At 32.9% G+C, this 18760-nt stretch overlaps 1 protein-coding gene across 1 annotated transcript; it reads left to right on the forward strand.

The window, feature by feature from the left end:
- The first annotated feature begins 8825 nt into the window (after window positions 1–8825).
- LOC129311405 (E3 ubiquitin protein ligase RIE1) lies at window positions 8826–13913 on the forward strand. Its single transcript, XM_054953705.1, has 5 exons — window positions 8826–9635; window positions 11088–11207; window positions 11862–11994; window positions 12090–12248; window positions 13328–13913. The coding sequence occupies exons 1-5, from the start codon at window positions 9127–9129 to the stop codon at window positions 13487–13489; spliced, it is 1083 nt and encodes a 360-aa protein (XP_054809680.1). The 5' UTR covers window positions 8826–9126; the 3' UTR covers window positions 13490–13913.
- The last annotated feature ends 4847 nt before the right edge of the window (window positions 13914–18760 follow it).

Here is an 18760-nt window from a genome sequence, read left to right on the forward strand (position 1 = left end):
GATGAAGAAATGAGGTGTGTCAAAAGTTCACCCTAAAGCTATCTTGTGATAGCAAATATGTTGTTAAATTTGTGCAATACACCGTGACACATGGCATAAAGGCAACATGTCATAGTGTGTCTATAGCATGCCGTGGCATACCTGTGTTGTATTTTCAACCTCCTTTGCAAATGCATTATTAGAAAAAGATATCACATGCTTCCATATATGTTTTTGACCCTGATATACAAATGATAGAAATTATTTGGGAGTGTTGAATTAAGAAAATTTGGGATTTCACTTTTGTAAATTGTACAAACTTTGGTAATTTTTTTGGTGTTAGTCCCTTATTACCTTGATTTTAGAGTTAATTGTGGTTTAGTAAGGATAATCTTACTTGTTATTTGGAGGATTTTACATCTCTGACCTAAACACTGCAAACCAAAAGCCAAAAGGGAAGACCCTCAACAACACGAAGATGGCAAAGCATCAAAAAATTCTAGCCATAATCTCCAACATTTTAAAGCTCCGCTCACAATGAAAAGAAAAAAAAAATCATATTCAAACATTTGGCGATTAAACAACGGATCATGAAACCCAAAATCTTAAAAGTTGTATAAAACATTTTTTTATGCGTAGTTCTACTCATCAAAAATTAAGTCTAACAAATAAATAGATCCAAGTGCATTCTAGCAGAAATCTTGTTCTCCAACAAGAACATTTAATCACATAACTCAACCAATAATTATAAGTATGTTTTGCAAATTATTCTTGCAATATGCATCGAGAAATCCATAAAAATTACAATAAAAAACACATCTAATCCATACCCTATCGTGAATTAATGAGGTGTACAACATAGACGTTCATAATTCTTAAACTTGGGGTGGCTATATTTTTATGAATTTCACAACAATTCACTCATTAAAAAAATAAGATAATTATCTAGATAATTGGATTATCATATAGAGCCAAACTCAATTAACATTGTTAAGAATTAATATCAGATACTTTAAATTAACTTGATAGTCATAACTAGATTCTAATGTCACGTGTTGACAGTATCTCAATAATTAAATAAAATAATAAATATTGAGTTTAATGAGCTCACCTGTGAATCCATTGATCTAGGAAAAATATAAGTCAATAATAAAAATCTTGATTACCTCAAATTCAGGCAGATTCACAATCTACCAAGCCTCTATAGTTTTTCAAAAGGCATAGAAATAATGGAGAAAATAAAAAGAGACGTGTATATTGGTCATAGACTAATTATATTATATGATCATATAAGTAACCACCTTATTAATTAATTAATTAATCAATCTCTCCTTATCTTTTGATTTGATCAGTTAAAAGATAGTAAATAATCAAATATTGTAAAATTATAGATTGAGTTTTTATTCATTGAGCTCACTTGTATGATCTATCTATTATGATATATATATAAAATTATAAAGATCAATTTATTTTAAGTTTATTAATTATTATAAATTCATAAATATAAATATTCAAACACGGGGGACTAGGAAGATATACCCTGCTCATGTTGAAGTTTACTATAAAAATCAGATTCGTCCAGCGTCCGCAACTTACCACTGAAGTGAGGCACGTGCAACGAGGTACTATTAGTTTGACCATTTGGTTAGGTCATTAACCTGGTGTACCTAATTAGATCACCTGCATCATTACGGGAATAGGGTTGGTCTTTCGTTCGGGTGAGGGTGGAATCAGAATCTCATCCCTTTTTTTCCCCGACAGTCTATAACTAAACACTGGAAACAAAAATAAAAAATTCAGGGTGTGTTTAATTTATGTTCTTATTTCTTTATTTTAAAAATTATTTTATAATATAAAAATAAAATAAAAATTCATTTGGTTATATAATTTAAAAATAATTTTAAAATTAAAAAATAAATTATAAACAATTAATGGTGGTGATTAATAATAAAAATTAATTAAAATAATTATAATTTTTAATAACTAAATGTTGTATTTTTAAAAAATAAAAAAATAAAACAAAAATAACTTGACGTTGCTTCTATTTTTTTTATTTTTAAAAACAAAAAATAAAAACAGTTTCAGAAACAACTAAATGAAATACACTTACCAAACAAAGTTTAATTTTTTTTTAAAAATAGTTTTTAAATATAGAAAACAAACGGGCTCTAAATATTTCAAAACTATTTTCATTTTATTTTTCATGTTTTCAAAATACATTATATTTAATTATTAAAAATTACATTTACGTTGAATGATAATTATCATAAGTCACAAACCACTTGTAATCATTATTATCAATCAATTTATTAATTTTAAAATTTTTTTAAATTATACAAACAAACAGATATTTTTTTACTTTGTTTTGAAAATTAATTTTAAAAACTGCATTATAAAATAATTTTTAAAAATAAAAAATACAAATAGAAACCAAACAAGTCCCCAAACGGCGGATTTTTTTTTTCTTTTTGGCCAGCGGCTTGATATAAAAAATAATTGATGTTGCCTTTTTAGGCTCTGTATGAACAATACTCATCGTTGGTTATCCATGCATCCTGGAGCATTTAATTAATTTCGTTGGAGGCAGCTGGCTGGGAATTAGCCACGGAGGAGAATGGACACGTAACGTATATCTTGATATCACATCCATTCATAACTAGCTGGCCACCATATATCGCAATATATTAATGGATGATACAACAAGTCTTATTCTAGGTGAGGATGGTTATATAACTTATACTATTATTATACTTTATTATTTATTAAATTTTTAAAAATTTTGTTAATTAAAAAATATCAGTCAATAATTTTTATAAGTATTCTTCTTTACCTTCTTCTATCTCTCTTTACAGAATTTAAAATTATCTGTTCCACTTTTTTCATTGGTACTTCTCGTGTTCTTTGTATATGTCCAAATTATTTCAAACAATTTTTTATTATTTTTTCTTAACAGATGTTACGCTCACTTTTTTTCCATATATACTCATTTTTGATTTTATCTTTATGTGTATGCCCGCACATCTATATCAGCGTTCTCATCTCTATTACTTTAATTTTATACTCCCGTTGTTCCTTTAAAGCCTAGCACTTACTACTTATAATATAATTTGTTTTATAGTAGATTGGTAAAATTTTCCTTTAAATTTATTGTGTACCTTTCTATTACAAATAACTCCTTTGATTTTTCTCCAATTAAACCACCTAACTTGTATCATGTGTGCAATATTCTCATCAAAATTTTCACCATAGTAGATAATAGCCCATAAATATTTAAATTTTTTCATTTGAGATATAATTTAATCTTCCTTCCAATTTCACTTTCAAATTAGTATTGATTGACTTCTCATAAAAAATACAATGCAAATATTTTATCTTATTCTTACTCATATAGAAACCTTTTGACTCCAACGTTCTCTTTTATAACTCAAGTTTATAATTGATCGCTTCTCTTGTTTTCGCAATAAGAGTTACGTTATTTGTAAAAAAAAATGTATTTGGGGATTTTCTCATGAATATGTTTAGTCAAAACATTTAAAATCATGTCAGCAAATAATGATTCTTGATACAGTCCAATCCTTATAAGAAAAATCTTTTTTTCATCATTAGATGTTCTTATATCAGTTGTTGGCCCTTTACACGTATTTTATATGGCTTTACTATAGGCAACCTGAACGTCTCTCCTTTTTAAGGCTTTTCAAAGTGTTTATATTAATACACGATCGTAAGCTTTTTATCAAATCAACAAAAATCATGTCTAAGTCTTTACCTTTACATTGACATTTTTCTATTAATTCATTTAGTAGATTAATTATTTTTGTAGTTGCTCTATATGGTATGAAGCCAAATTGATTTTCAAAAATACCAGCCTTCAATATTAACCCTTGCTTAATAATTAATTCTCACAATTTCATCATATAACTTATAAGTTTAATTTCTTTATAGTTTGCATAATTCTAAATATTTTCTTTATTTTTTAAAATAGGAGCTAAGGTGCTTTTTTGCCATTCGTTTGGCTTTTTTTTTTTGAATTGTAAGATTTCATTAAATAACTTGATTAGCCATAGTATTCCCTCTTCATTTAAATATTTTCACACTTCAATAAGAAAACAACTAGGTCTATTAGTTCTATCATTTATTATTTTCTCAAAAGCTTCTTTTACTTCATTATTGCATATCTTTTGATATAATGCTAAATTTTATTCTCCTTCATAAGTTATTAAATTTTTCAAGTTACTAGACAAGTTCTCTTTGTCATTGAAAAATTTATAGAAGTAAGTCTCTTGCATGTTTCTTACTCGTTCTTTATTACTATTTGTAATCAAAACTCTTCTTTATTCATCTTTTATGTAACTTACTTGTTCAAAATTTATTGATTTTCTTTCCTTATCATTAGCGTGTTAATGGATGCAATAAAACTAAATTATAGGCTCATATTAAAAACAAGTGAGACAATGCAATAACTTTTTACAAAATAGGGAGATAAATCAACCTAGGTCCCTTTCCTGTCTTAAACCTTGGGCTTATCATTGACATGAGATTTAAACCGTGTGTGTGTGTTCATTTGTTTAGCTCCATCTCAAAATTTTATTTTCTTAAGTATCAACAATTCGAATATTATCATTATCTTACGTCGCACACTATCGAAATAAAAATTAAACTATTTAATTGTAACTGGAATAATTCAGGTTTATGATGAACACTTCCGCACTAGCTCATCTCTAAGACGAGTTTTTTGTTTCAACCATCGCCTTTGAGGTGAGTTGGGAACCAAGTCATGAGGTTCAAAACATCAAACAAAGTGAGCAAGGGAATCAGCTTTGACTAGGCATGTACTAACTGTGTTGCAAGGACCAATATAAAATTTTGGATAAACATAAGGACCGTATAATTACTTTGTCTTCCTAGTCCTTTTTTTCCCTTACCACTACTTTATTTTCTCATTCAAGATTTGACCTATAACCTGCAAAGTAAGATTAAATCCCGTTATCATTGTGAAGACTTTATTGGTGAACAATTTATGACCTTATCTGGTATGCAGGTCTCAATTTAGAGGAGTTGTAGTTGGGACTGAAATTGGGAGTGGGAATAAAGTTTTAAAATTATATTTGATATAGAGTAATATTTATGACCTTATCTGGTATGCAGGTCTCAATTTAAAGGAGTTGTATTTGGGACTAAAATTGAGAGTGGGAATAAAGTTTTAAAATTATATTTGATATGGAGTAATATTTGTAAAGAATTCTTCCTTTTATTTTATAATTAAATATAAATTATGAAAGAATATAATACCCCATAAAATAAAAAAAAATTGATTAGAAGCTATTACCCATTCGAAGAAATCGCTGGTTCTTATGCAATTTGGGCCGTTCTTCTTCTTGACCCTATCACACAATCTTTGTGTCCTTTTTCTGTTATTTCCCATTACTCTCTCTATGTATGGGTTGATTCTTGAGCTTCTTGTTGTTCGCATTCATGGTGAATTGCGACCATGGTCTCTCTCCTCTCTCTCACAAGGACAAAGCTAGGTCCTCCTTTTGCTTGCTGCATTATTGCTTTCACTACCACACGACCTCCAAGTCCAGGTTATCAGAACTCATTACACTTTAAGGGCAAGTATAGTGATTTCATTTGGTAGATCAGATATACCCTGCTATGTTATCACCAATTTAATGACTTTATCTTCTACCTCCTTCTCCCTTTAGATCTAGCAGTGGCATTAGTGGAGGATAGAGTTGGTATGGGCAGATGAGATGGGCATCGGCGTGGCATTGCTTGGTCTGAAAGTGCGTCAACTTAGTGAGGGCTAAGGGAGAGAGATGAGGGTGAGAAGTGAGGGCAATTTGGTCTAAAAATAATCAAACATATGATTAATTTTTTAATATCAAGGAGTGGTGATATTGGGTAATCCTACCTAGGTAGGTTTGAAATTGAGATTAAATTTCTCATTTCCTCATACCAAATATAAAAAGGTGAGATTATTCAATCTCAATACCAACCCCACACTCTCAATCCTTTCCACCAAATAAGGTCTATAAGTACCCTTGTAGTAATTTTAAGCCTAGGGGTATACAACATAATGCATAATTCTTAGGCTCCTTGATACAACTCATCTAAACTTTCCATTATTAAAAAAAAAAAGAATTGACCTTTCTACAATGTTTGTCTTGATTTAAAGCAAGGTGCTCTATTACGATTCTTAAATCACACTACTTATTATGTATTTTACAACATGTGTAGAGACATTTGATTTCCCAATATATTCCTTAAGTCTCTCTATATATATAAGAGACTTTTTAGAATATTTTTTATCTCTAAATATAAAAGATTACTAGCATATTTTTTTAATAAATGAACTATTATAGCCTTATTAAATTAGAAAGAAAAAAATAAGTACTCTCATTTATTTATTTTGAAAAGAAAGATTTATTTTTTATTTGCAATAATTAAGGATAAAATTAAAATATTACTATATTTTTAATTAAATAATTAATTTTTATTAATTTATATGATTTGATTAAAAATATTTTATATATAAGGGGGAGTATATATATTTGCCCTTTTACATTCACTAAACATGCCTCACAAATCATGATGAAGACTCGCGTACGAGGTGACAATAAGTGCGCTTGGGACGGTATCAAAAGTCAAAACTCAAAACCATGTTTGCCTTTATTTGACAATGACTATGGTTTCTAGGCAAACCACGCTGGGAAGGTACATGTTCAAACTCATTAAAAAAACAAAAAATTGTAGCATGAGCTTTTCGTGGGAGCTTGAAATATTTTAATACAACATTTTTAACAGCTAAACATATAATGATAGTTGAAGCAGCAACATCTCAATCTTAATTTTAAAGTTTTGTAAGCCTATAGGATTAATCAATACTACTTCAAAAATTATTTATAAGAAACAACTTATAGTTAGGCCTGGAGTTTTTTTTTTTTTCCAAAATAAGCATTGATTTAAATTAGAAGGTTATGGTTATGTAAAACTTGAAATTCTAGATGCTTGATTTTAATAAAGGCTATTCTCTAGGTTGTATCGATTGGTTTCAGTTTTATTTTTAAAATGGTATTAATCACAAAAGTCTAATTTAATGCCATGCATTTTATTGGGCCTAAGCTTAATTAGCTCGATTGTTATTTATAATGCTTCTCTTACTTTTTTCTTTTAAATCTCCCTACCACCCTCGATTTGAAGGTAATTAATTTGAGTTCAGAATAGTTATAGTTCGATTCAACTTTGATTTTTTATCATGAAAAATTTCAAAAATAACTTATCATAAGAAATACATCACCAAAATCCTTTATTGTATTAGAGTGGTATGTGTATAATCTGCCCTCACATGAGCTTCTCTCTCCTTTTATGCTAAAGAATTACCTGCATTCTAATTCAAATCTAAGGTACTAAGCCCACTCGCCGGGGATTTGGTCAGGGCCCTTTGTATTGAAATTTTGGTTTTATCTGTTAATTAATTGATCGCTTATCACAAAAATACGTAATTCATTTAATATCACAAGACATTTTCAATTGAATCACACTCATATAAATTAATTAATTTGTTTTAAAATTATATATTATTTTTATATTTACCCTGTATGAGAGGATACTTCGGTTAAAAAACTTTATCAATTATACAATTCATTAACAATATTTCTTTTATAATCTAATAAAGAATATTTTTGAAAAATTCTCATTAATTGCATATTAAAAGATAAAAAATATTATATTTTTAAATATCATATCTCAAAAAATGTCTTGTATTTTTGAATAGAGGGAGCATCCAATTTTTCTAATTCAATATTTCTAAAATAATATCCCATTAATACCTCATCATTTATTTGATAAACCATTAAATAACGTCCACTTAATAGAAATATTAATATCAATTATTCAAACTAAAATGAATTAAGTATTTGTGAAGTTATTACATCCGAATCAAGCATTGCTCGGTATTGGACACTGATTCATATAGTTGTCTTAAAAATGGAGTTTAAGGAATTAAGAAAGGCCCTGTTTGGATTTCAACTAAGTATAATTGATTATGAAAAAATTAATTAATATAATAGATTTTAATTATAATTGATTATATTATAACGTAATCATATTTAAATATTATTTTTCTAAAATTAATTTTAATATAATTAAAAAAGTTTGATGATTTAATCAGAATTAATTTTAGACATGTAAATTGTCATAAAGAATATTTCTTTTTAAAATTAAAATATTAATGAAGTTGTATATAATGTCACTAAATTTATTCAACTTTATTTAACCAGTAAAATATACTATTTAACTTATACATGGCTAATTAAGGAAATTTAAATTATATTATAATATTAATAATTTAATGTATGTAAAAAAAATCTATACACCTAAGATGAAATAAATTTATATGATATTTAACACATATGTTTAATTATGAAAATTATATTTAAAAATCATATTAAAATTTGAATAATCTTTTATAATTTCAATAATTAATAATATAATATAATATTTTATTTAAGAGGTGGGGTCTTGGCATTACATCATAATATCAAGACTCCATATCACATTAAAATTATGAGAGAGTATGACAGCGGAATAACAGCAAGATATGGGATATGGGAGGAGGACAGGCTATGCAAATATTCGATAGAGAAAAATTATCAAATGGGAGGTGATGAGCCAAATGCATTGTGTAGATTTAGAGAGAAGTTAACCGCGCGCACATAGACATAGTTGGCGAATGAAGATTTTGACACATAATGTACGAGGCTAATAGAAATAAATCGAAAATCAGAAATTACTCCATGTTGTTTAGTACAGAACGGGTTTTAGACTGAAGAATTGAGTATGAAAGTAGACTTATGCGGGGAGTGTCAGAATCGGCAGCTTTTCGATTGTCTCCCTCATCACTATAACTTGTCCAACTCCGAGTTTCAGCGACCATTTCCTTCTATCTACCTGTCAACGTATCCCTATCCGGCTATCCCTCCGAAACCGCTCTTTTCCTTCTTTTTCTTTTTTATATAACTTTACCTCTGAAGCTCTCACGCCTCCAATCCCCATTACTTGTCACTCGCTCGCTGTTGCTGCCACTACTGCTTCCACTGTTCAATTTTTTCCAATTCCAATTATGCGCAGCTCTTTTTCCCTCTAGCCATGTCGTCGGAAAGTTCTCCCGAGTCGGCGGCTGAGCCCCGCGCGCCTCTTCTTCGTTCCCGCCAGGGGTCCTCTGATGCACCCAGGACTCCTACCCTCGCGCTCCTTCTCGGTCGGGCCGTCGGCCGTCGGGGACCCTCCATGCTGGTGAGGGAGACGGCGGCTCGCGAGCTGGAAGAGCGAAGGGCCGATTGGGGCTACTCGAAGCCTGTCGTGGTTCTTGACATCACGTGGAATATGGCCTTCGTGGTGGTGTCGTTTGTGATGCTTATTTTGACGACCAACGAGAAGCCCAACACGCCGATCCGGGTCTGGATCTGTGGGTATGCGGCGCAGTGCTTGGTTCATGTGGTGCTTGTGTGGCTCGAGTATAGGAGAAGGACTGGCAGGGTTTCGCGGATGCGGAGGGCTCAGGACGGGGATACCGGAGCTCGAAATATCGAGGATGTCAACGACAGTGAGGATGAGGAAACCGGAGATGGGAGTTCATTGAATTCGTCTCGCTCTGGGTGGGTTGTGTTATTAGTTTCGTTTTTACCATTCTTTTTGTTGATTTTTGGAGTTTCAATTCTATTGCTCCTGGAGCTGAAATTTTCAAGTAATTTCACCATGATTTCTCTTCACACCCGGTTTCCCGTTTTGTAGTTTCGATTATATTGCTTGCTCCCATTTCTTTATCTCGCCACCAGCTATATTTGGATAATCTTTGAAACAACTGTAATCTGAATATTGAAAAATGTAATATGTGATTTCTCTTCAAGCTGTGCTAGAAGGTATGGTTCCATATTGGTATCTTTAACACCTTGTTATGCATTCTCAGGCTAAAGTGAGGTAGATACGTTGTAAAGGCTACTGGTTGCAATTCGAAAATGTCATTCTTTTAATTCACTGTTTAGGACGTGGCAAATGGAACCTGATGTTGGACAATTGAGAACAGCAGAGTGATGTGAATAAAAAAGAGAGTGAAAGAAACTGGGAGAACTTTGAGAGTGAGAAAGTGTGGGGATGGAGAAGAAAGGGCCAACCGACATAACTATCTCAGTAATAACATGTGCCATTTTCTTTAATGCATAGAGTGAAGACATGAAGTACTCTATCCATTCTTAAATTGTAAAATCCAACTTGTCTGAATAAAATTGGCCAAGTAATCATCATTTATTATTATAGTATTTCAATTAACTTGAAGTACTCGTGCATGTATTATGTTTGATAAATTACCAACATACATGTGATACCCTTATGGCTAACTATTCATAATATAGATATTCCAAGCAACCATCTATCGTATTCCATATTCCTTTTGAATGAGTTTGTTTTATATGCCCTTCATCAAAAGAATTTCCCGAATTTGAGTTGGGGTGGTGGTTTGCTTATGTTGTTCATGCTGTTAGGCAAGGCACCCCTACTTTTTCAGGGTGAAAAAGTGTAGTGAAAATCAGAAAATGCCTCAAGCTGATGTTAATTAGTATTCTTTCTGCTTCCTGTGTGTTTTTTGTACATTTCCTTATCTTCTTGACTCTTGCTACCTTCAATGCAGCAGCTCATCAATTCTAATCATCTTCATGAGCTTCCTTTTCATATGCCTTTTCTCATTACGTCTTCTTATTTGCTTTATTATTCTTGACAATTTGTGAAATAGACCATCAAAATATATCCTCAATTTTGGATATAAAATTTAAACTCTCCAAGACTACCGGCAATTTTTACATAGGTTTCAGTGAATTCAATATTTCCCTTCATAATTTTGGCAAAGAAAAAGTGAGTACATGTAGCCTTATGCTGTAATTACCCTGTGTTATCTGAAGACTAGACTTGTGAATACTTCAATATTTGGGGAAATGAAAGTACCAAAAACATTTTAATCTACTGTTGTTTTATATGGTATATATAATGTCTTATCATTGTATTCTTATTTCGAGTTGTACTGGATGTATATACTGATTTGATAACCTATAACTCAGATTCACGAAACGATGTGAATCAGTGAATACCATGGTTTCATTCCTTTGGTGGATAGTTGGCTTTTATTGGGTGATCTCAGGTGGTGACACTCTTCTGCAAGATGCTCCACGTTTGTATTGGTAAGGCCTTCTTCAATTGACTCTTACAAATAGCTTCTGTATACTAACCACACAAAGTTTGATATTATTGTGTGCATGGACAATTCATATGCATAAAAATTTTCAAGTTCATTCTATCTTTCTGTTGCGTATACACTCAGAAACTCCACCAAAAGATTTTGACTCCCATTACATGAATTAGTGCATGTTGTCACAGTACAAATTAAATCGCAGCCTTCTTATCTCCTTTTCTATAACCTGCCCTTTTTTATAATGATCCTTTCAAAGCTGTTCAATAATGGTTCACTCTTCTCTATGCATGTGTAACTGCTAGTTCTCAGGAAATCATCTTTGAAAATTTAAATTACTAAGTAGCTGATTTTTTTGTTTCCTTTTTAGTTGGCATGACCTATCCTCTTATATCAGGAAGCAGTTGTGTGTCCCTTTGCTTTTGGTTTATCCTTTTCAAGATATACCCCAAAATTTAAGCTGTTGGTTAGTGGCAAATAGATGATCTTTGCATCTATAAATAATCTTTCTTCTTTAAATTATATGTTTCCTTAGAAAGAACCTAGGAGGAAGTTTTTTTCTCAAATTCCTGTTGCTGGTTTATTGTATGGTGAATTTTGAATTTTAAGTAACAACTAAAGGGATCTCTGTTTTGAATTCGTACAGGTTGGCTGTTGTTTTTCTGGCATTTGATGTCTTTTTTGCCATCTTTTGTGTTGTTTTGGCCTGCTTGATTGGCATTGCCCTCTGTTGTTGTTTGCCATGCATCATTGCTATTCTCTACGCAGTTGCTGGACAGGTACAAGATAGAATCATTTACGTTATAGACTTGCATATTCCCATATGGTTGCGGGCTTTTAATCGTTATCATCGTTTCCTTCTGGGAAAACATAGGAAGGTGCATCAGAAGCAGATCTTAGCCTACTTCCAAAATATAGATTTCGCATATTAAACAATGAGGAAAAGCCTACTGGTGGAGCAGGATCAATGGTTCCTTTAGAAACAACTAGTGGGTACCTGGCAAATGAAAGAATACTTCTACCTGAAGATGCGGTATGCTTGTTCTGATAATAATTGAATTCTTCCAGTCTTTTACTTGCAAAGCTCACCTTTTATGCTCCAATGAAAAGGATTATTCCTGATTTTGCATTTTTTCGTCAATGCACATAAGAAATCTGTCCATTCTTCTTAGCGTAGAATATGTGGTAAATTAGAGTATTAGCTAGTTGGCACTCCTCCTAATAATAGGCATTATTGTTTGATGCTTTCCAAAAATAGAGCCCAATAACTTCAATGCAAAACAGGAAAGTGTAATGGGCGTTATCATCTGAAAATTTTAACAAGTACTTCCTCCAATCCAAAATATAAGCTGTTTTTTTTTGTAAAGCTAATTTTGATTCAAATTATAAGCAATTTAGTAGTTGTAGAAATTTTTTCCTGTTTCACTCATTGTATTTATTAGCCTGAATTTTTGTGTTTACTATGAATTTATAACCTTCTTATCACTCATCATAAATTAGGACTAAAGTATAAAAAGAGAAAACAATATATATTTTCATGAGAACAATGATTTTATTGACAGACGAATTACTGGTGAAAGCTGCTCATATTTTGGATAGAAGGGAGTAGGTTAAAGGCTTCCTTCTTTTTCTGTTTTCTTCTTTAATGAGTAATTTACATTATCTTGCCTGGAGGGTGCAAGATGCAACCTTTGAACACTACAAGGGTGTGAAAATCTTTTCATTTCTAGAAAAGAAAAGAAAATTACCTTATCATTATCTTCAATCAATGAAGTCTGTGAAGTGTTTATGAAAGCAAAATATCAGCTTCTTCTGCAGTTACGGTCGATTAAACATCCCACTGGACTCATTAAGATCTAGTCATAGTGTAATATGCAGTCTTGGTTGTTTCCCCTTGAGCTTGCACGTTATACCTTTTGCCTTATTTTTTGGAAGTTCTGCATGCAAGAAACACTGTTGAAGATGGAGACCCAATCTCTCCTCTACATGTCGTGTTTGTATTTGTTCCTTTTACGAAAAGGAATATTTCATTCTTCTACAGAAACACATAGACACTGCTAGGCTTTGTTTTCCAGGAGGGCTTATTTTCGGTTTCGCCATTTCCCTTGTCAGGAATGCTGTATATGTCTCACTTCATACGAGGACGGTGCAGAACTCAATGCTCTACCCTGTAACCATCATTTCCATTCTACATGCATTGTGAAATGGTTGAAAATGAATGCAACTTGTCCTCTCTGCAAGTACAATATTCTTAAGGGAAATGAACAGGTGTGAACAAAAGCTTTCAAAAAACAAGGTGCTGGTCTTCCAACTGCTCTTGTCTATGTGTAGATATTTATGCTAAGTCAAGAAACTGTTGATTAGTTGCTGGGATTTGCTGCCGCTGTCTGCTTAGAGGAGAGAGAAAAAGGAGAAGAGCTTCTTGGAGTATTTATTGATGAATAAGCGAGAGACTTCTGTCCATTGCACCGCACTTTGTTTTTTGTTACAGACTTGCGGTCATTTTTTAGGTTTATCGTTTTTCCTGCCTTGAATAGTTCATATAGGAGAAAGAGAAGTTAGTCGAAGTTCCCAGTTTCCGAATGGCGGATCTTATGGATTTCTTTAACAACTTTGCGGTAGATTTTGGCTTGACATTCTAGTTTGTTCTGACAGTGTTATCATGGTTTCTATCCCATTCCATCCTTATTAGTTATTATTCACATATGACTGATGGATGATTTGCGCTTAGGACTTTCGTGTCATGAAATGGTAACAGAAAACAGGAGGGATGAGAAAGCTCTCTTTCATAAATATTGGAAGCTCTTGGAAATAGAAAGCCACTTTGCTATTTATCTAATACAACTAAAATAATTTCCGTCATATTTTCCCTTTTCTTAAATCCTCTTTCTATGTACTAAACACAGTCTTACCCACAGTAAATTTTATCTGGTTAAACGCAGTTTTATATGTTTATGCTTGCTGCTTTGCACGTGACGTGGCCGCATTCCAAATGATCCTTAACTCATTCAGTTTCAGCTAACTCTTATAGTTTAGTGTTTAAAAAAGTATTTTATCCTTTTATTTTCGTCCTAATATCAATGGTTAGCAATCTCTTTCCCACCTGTTTATCCAACATAAGGAAAAGGAAATTTGCCTCAAGTATGATAAAATTCTTGACGACTTCTAGTTAGCTGTTTAACCTTTTAAATTCAAGTATAACTACCGACAATAACGTATTTAGTCACAGGGTGTTGATTTTAACTACGATGCGCTAAAATTAAATTAAAATAAGCAACGAAAAGGATTAAAGAAAATCAGCGGTGAGGAAATGACAAGCGGAAATTAATAATTAAGAAGTTCTGATGATACGATGTAACCTGGCATTCCATCCTCTCACAATCTTACCTCCCCACGTAAACCGAAAAAAAAAAAGGTATTTGAAAAAAAAAAAACGAACATAATTCTCTGTGCATGAAGAATAGATATGTCACTAGAGTTAGAAATAAGGGTCAGGTCTGGAGGGCCGAGCCTGAAGGTCCTGTTTAAATTAGGGTTCAGGCTTTGAAAATGAATTTTTTTTTAAGTAATCGGGATTGAGAGCTTGGTCCTAATAAGTCATGTAAAAAAAGGCTCGGGCTCGGGTAACCCTTTAAGCCCTGTTATATTATTATTATTTAGAAGCTAAAGGGTCGAGTCTAGAGACCCTGTTTAAATAAGGGTTCGGGCTTTAAAAATAATTTTTTTAAAATAATCAGGCTTGAGGGCTTAGTCCTGATAAGTCCAGTAAAAAAGTGCTCGGGCTCGGGTAGCCCTTCAAGCCTTGTTATATTATTATTATTAATATTTTTGGTGGAACGTGTGTTTAAAGTCAATGATCTACTCACTTGATCTTACATGTATTATATTATTATTAAGTTTAATTTATTCTAAAATTAATTTAATAAATATCAGTGTATTTATAAAAATCTTGATATTTTTTATTTCTCTATAATTATTATGTTTGTATATTTATAAAAAATGAATTGTTTTTTAATCAAAATTTAAATTTTATTACTAAACTTCTAAATGTGTGTTGTTTAATTTTTAAAAAATTATGAGAATTTTATTTTTTTAATTTCAGAATATTTTAATTAATTTATAATATTCAATTTTAATTTTATTTTTTTATTTTTAAAAAAGGGCTTGTGGGCCCGGCCTTGAGTCCTTCACATAAGGGTTGGGTTTGAGAAATGAGGTTTAAAATGAGAAATCGGACTTTAGGGCTTGATCCTTAAGAGCCTGATGTCACGAATGATATCTTCGTGACTGTGTAAAGACCAGTGTAATGAATAATCCGCTGGTTAGCCTCGCACAATATGGGTAAAGGGAGCGACATTGGCATTGGATGCGTTCTGCCTTAGTCTTTGGGCTAAGTGCATAACTGGTCGGGGGCTAGTACCGCCTCCCTCATGAGCTCATGGCAGGGCGAAACCAGTAGGATTCATATGTGGTAAGGCTTGTCTCGAGGATTATGGAGTCCTCGAGACGCCGCGCGGGCGCCGTGTGCTGCGCCAAACTCTCAGCCCGTGACAGAGTGGTATCAGAGCGGGATGTACTTTACTGCCGTGTGCCTGTGGAGTCCCACGTTGGGACAAGTTGACCTCGGCATTGCTCCAAAGGCCTGCGAGGTGTAGGTGAGTCCAAAAATAGGGACTCGAGCGAGAAGGTTGGCCGTGGTCGACTCCATTCCTGTTGGCTCGCGGGTGCGAGTGGGTCCTAAGAGTGCAGGACTCGGGTGGCCATTCAGCGGTAAGTTGATGTTTGTGTGGCAGTACTGTATGTGCGATCTTTGGGCAGAGTCTTTCTCCCTCTAGCACGACGGCGTGCTAGATTGGGTGTGGGAGAATGTCACGAATGATATCTTCGTGACCGTGTAAAGACCAATGTAATGAACGATCTGCTGGTTAGCCTCGCATAATATGGGTAAAGGGGACGACATTGGCATTGGGTGCGTTCTGCTTTAGTCTTCGGGCTAAGTGCACAACTGGTCAGGGGCTAGTGTCGCCTCCCTAATGAGCCCATGGCAGGGCGAAACCAGTAAGATTCGTATGTGGTAAGGCTTGTCTCGAGGATTATGGGGTCTTTGAGACGCCACGGGCGCCGTGTGCTGCACCAGACTCTCAGCCCGTGACACTGAGCTCATAAGAGATGGGCTCTTAAAGATCAGATCTGCCTATATTTCCAACTCTCTGTGTTATCTCCATGTTGTAAACCTCTGCGAAACCACTCACTAAACGTTTGAACGTATCCTGCGTACAAACATAACTCACGATGGTGCTAATAATGCTGGTAAAACAGCTACCACATGACATGCCTTGCCTTGGGTCTTCAAGTGCAATATTTCTTGTGGTCCAACAATCTTTTTGTAAATATCAGAAATGTTATAACTGATTCTAGACACTGAAAAGCGAAATGAATCCCCCATTCTTGCACTGATGCTTTGAAATTGGACCATTTGAACATGCAGACATGGGCTCTCTTCCAGGAAACGATAACAGAGGGATGTTTCCTAAGTAATAGAAGTTTTCAAGCTCTTTGAATGCAGCTATTAATGGATTAGCAGACAAGCCTTCCAAAAGCACGTAATGAAATTCCCAAATGTATCTCGATTTGGTCATCGCCTTTATTTGTGACTATTGCGTACGGTAAGTGCAATGTCTGGTGTTGATTAAGTCATGGCCTCTGGTCCGTAATTGCAATGACGATCAAGTTTCACTGCTATCACCAGTGCTGCACGTTTAACGATATCATAATTGTCAACATCGCCTTTACGACGTGCAGATCCATATCCAAGGGAAAAAGATTTGATCCATTTAACAGAAATGAAATTCTTGTATGATATCGATCTCACTTTTGGAAATCTTCTGAACTGAGCTTGAACATACTGCTTGGTTTGATCCAAAGCTGCATCACAAGGTTCAGGCAACTTTTGTCTCCCATAAGCTCCGAATTGCCATCTGAGTGAACACTAAGAGTTCTAGCCCATTCGACTGGCTCATACAGTAGCAGCATATCAGGCAAAAGCAATCGCATTGCCTCAGCAGCAAAAGGATCGCATTTCAACATGAATTCCTCGCATGATCTTTGTCCCGATATCGATTCAATCTTTGTCAAGTGCGATCGATCTCCTCGAATCTTGTGATACACCTATTATGGATTTCCTGAAACTCAACGAAGCTGTAAAATTAATGAAGCCGCAACAATATCCTATCATAAATTAATTTCAGTCAAAATCACTTAAAAACATTAAAATTATGAAAGTTTACTCGGGGGATAAAAATAAAATTAAAGAGGAATAAAATAACTTTATCATTTTTGATAAAGTTAGGTGCCAAACCAATCCATGTAGGGAAAAAGAATGATTGATATATAAAAAATAAATTATTAATGTAAATTAAATTTACAATTCTCATTAATAACATAGCATGTTAACATCAGTATGAATTTCCAACTTTCATTTATTTTCTCCATATAAATTGTTCATACACTTAACTTTACTTATTTATATTTATATTGATATTATGCTATTATTTAGAGTTGTAAATTTTACTTACAATATTTTTTTGGTTTCCATGCATCACTTATTTATTTTTTATACATTAATTGTATGTTAGAGATAATGATGTCATTTAACTTAACTCTTTAATTTTATTTTAATTTCCTGTATTTGCTGTGGAAATTCATAATTTTAAGATTTTTAACTGAAATTAGATTGAGTTAATATATTCTCAGTGAAAATTTTCCTAATTATTATCTCACGTGCTTTAATTGTGGTTGTTTTAGTTTCCTAATATCACTTAATGTAGCATTTATGATATTTATTGTATAGGGAAAATATCTTTATTTCAATTATTCCAAACTGCTTTTAGAAAACAGTACACACGCCCTTCAAGGGTGATAGTTGAAAAATACGGTGTCATTTTTTAAATAGATTAAGATTGTTAACTAGTTTTAATTTCTCACTTTAATCCATGTCATATACAAAGAATCAACGGAGTAACTTCTTGGTAAATATAAAGGACATTTTTTAAAAGATATACTTATTTAAAATTAACTTGTCTTGCTTTTTCATTCAAGATATTCTCATAACTGGCAGTAGCGAAATTGATTACTTAAAACTCTCGGTACCATTTACAGAATTGTTTTTTTCAAAGTGATGCTTTTTCCTGTACACATTCAAAAATTAAATTCTAAAATGATGGTCAAGAGTCAAGACAAACTTTTTTTTAATTCCACACTGAAATGAACAATGTAGGAAATACCTATGCGGCTACTCGTACTTCTTCTCCCCCCCCCCCCTTTTTTTTTTGGGTCCCCCCCGGAGCTATTGCACTAGCAGTCGGTATTGGATTGTGGCCGAGCAGTAATAGGATCCCATTTTGCTACCCCGCGCTTAACGTGCACAGCGCACCCAAGGAAGCGAATCACCCAAAGTTGTCGAAGTCGTGCCTGTTTTTTAATTTATATTTAATAAAAGTTTATTTGAAGGATTTATTGTTTATTAAATTTGACAAAAATATATTT

This window comes from Prosopis cineraria, unplaced genomic scaffold, assembly GCF_029017545.1.
Source record: "Prosopis cineraria cultivar Desert tree isolate PC_DT_omini unplaced genomic scaffold, ASM2901754v1 PC5, whole genome shotgun sequence".
In the NCBI taxonomy this organism is placed as follows: domain Eukaryota; kingdom Viridiplantae; phylum Streptophyta; class Magnoliopsida; order Fabales; family Fabaceae; genus Prosopis; species Prosopis cineraria.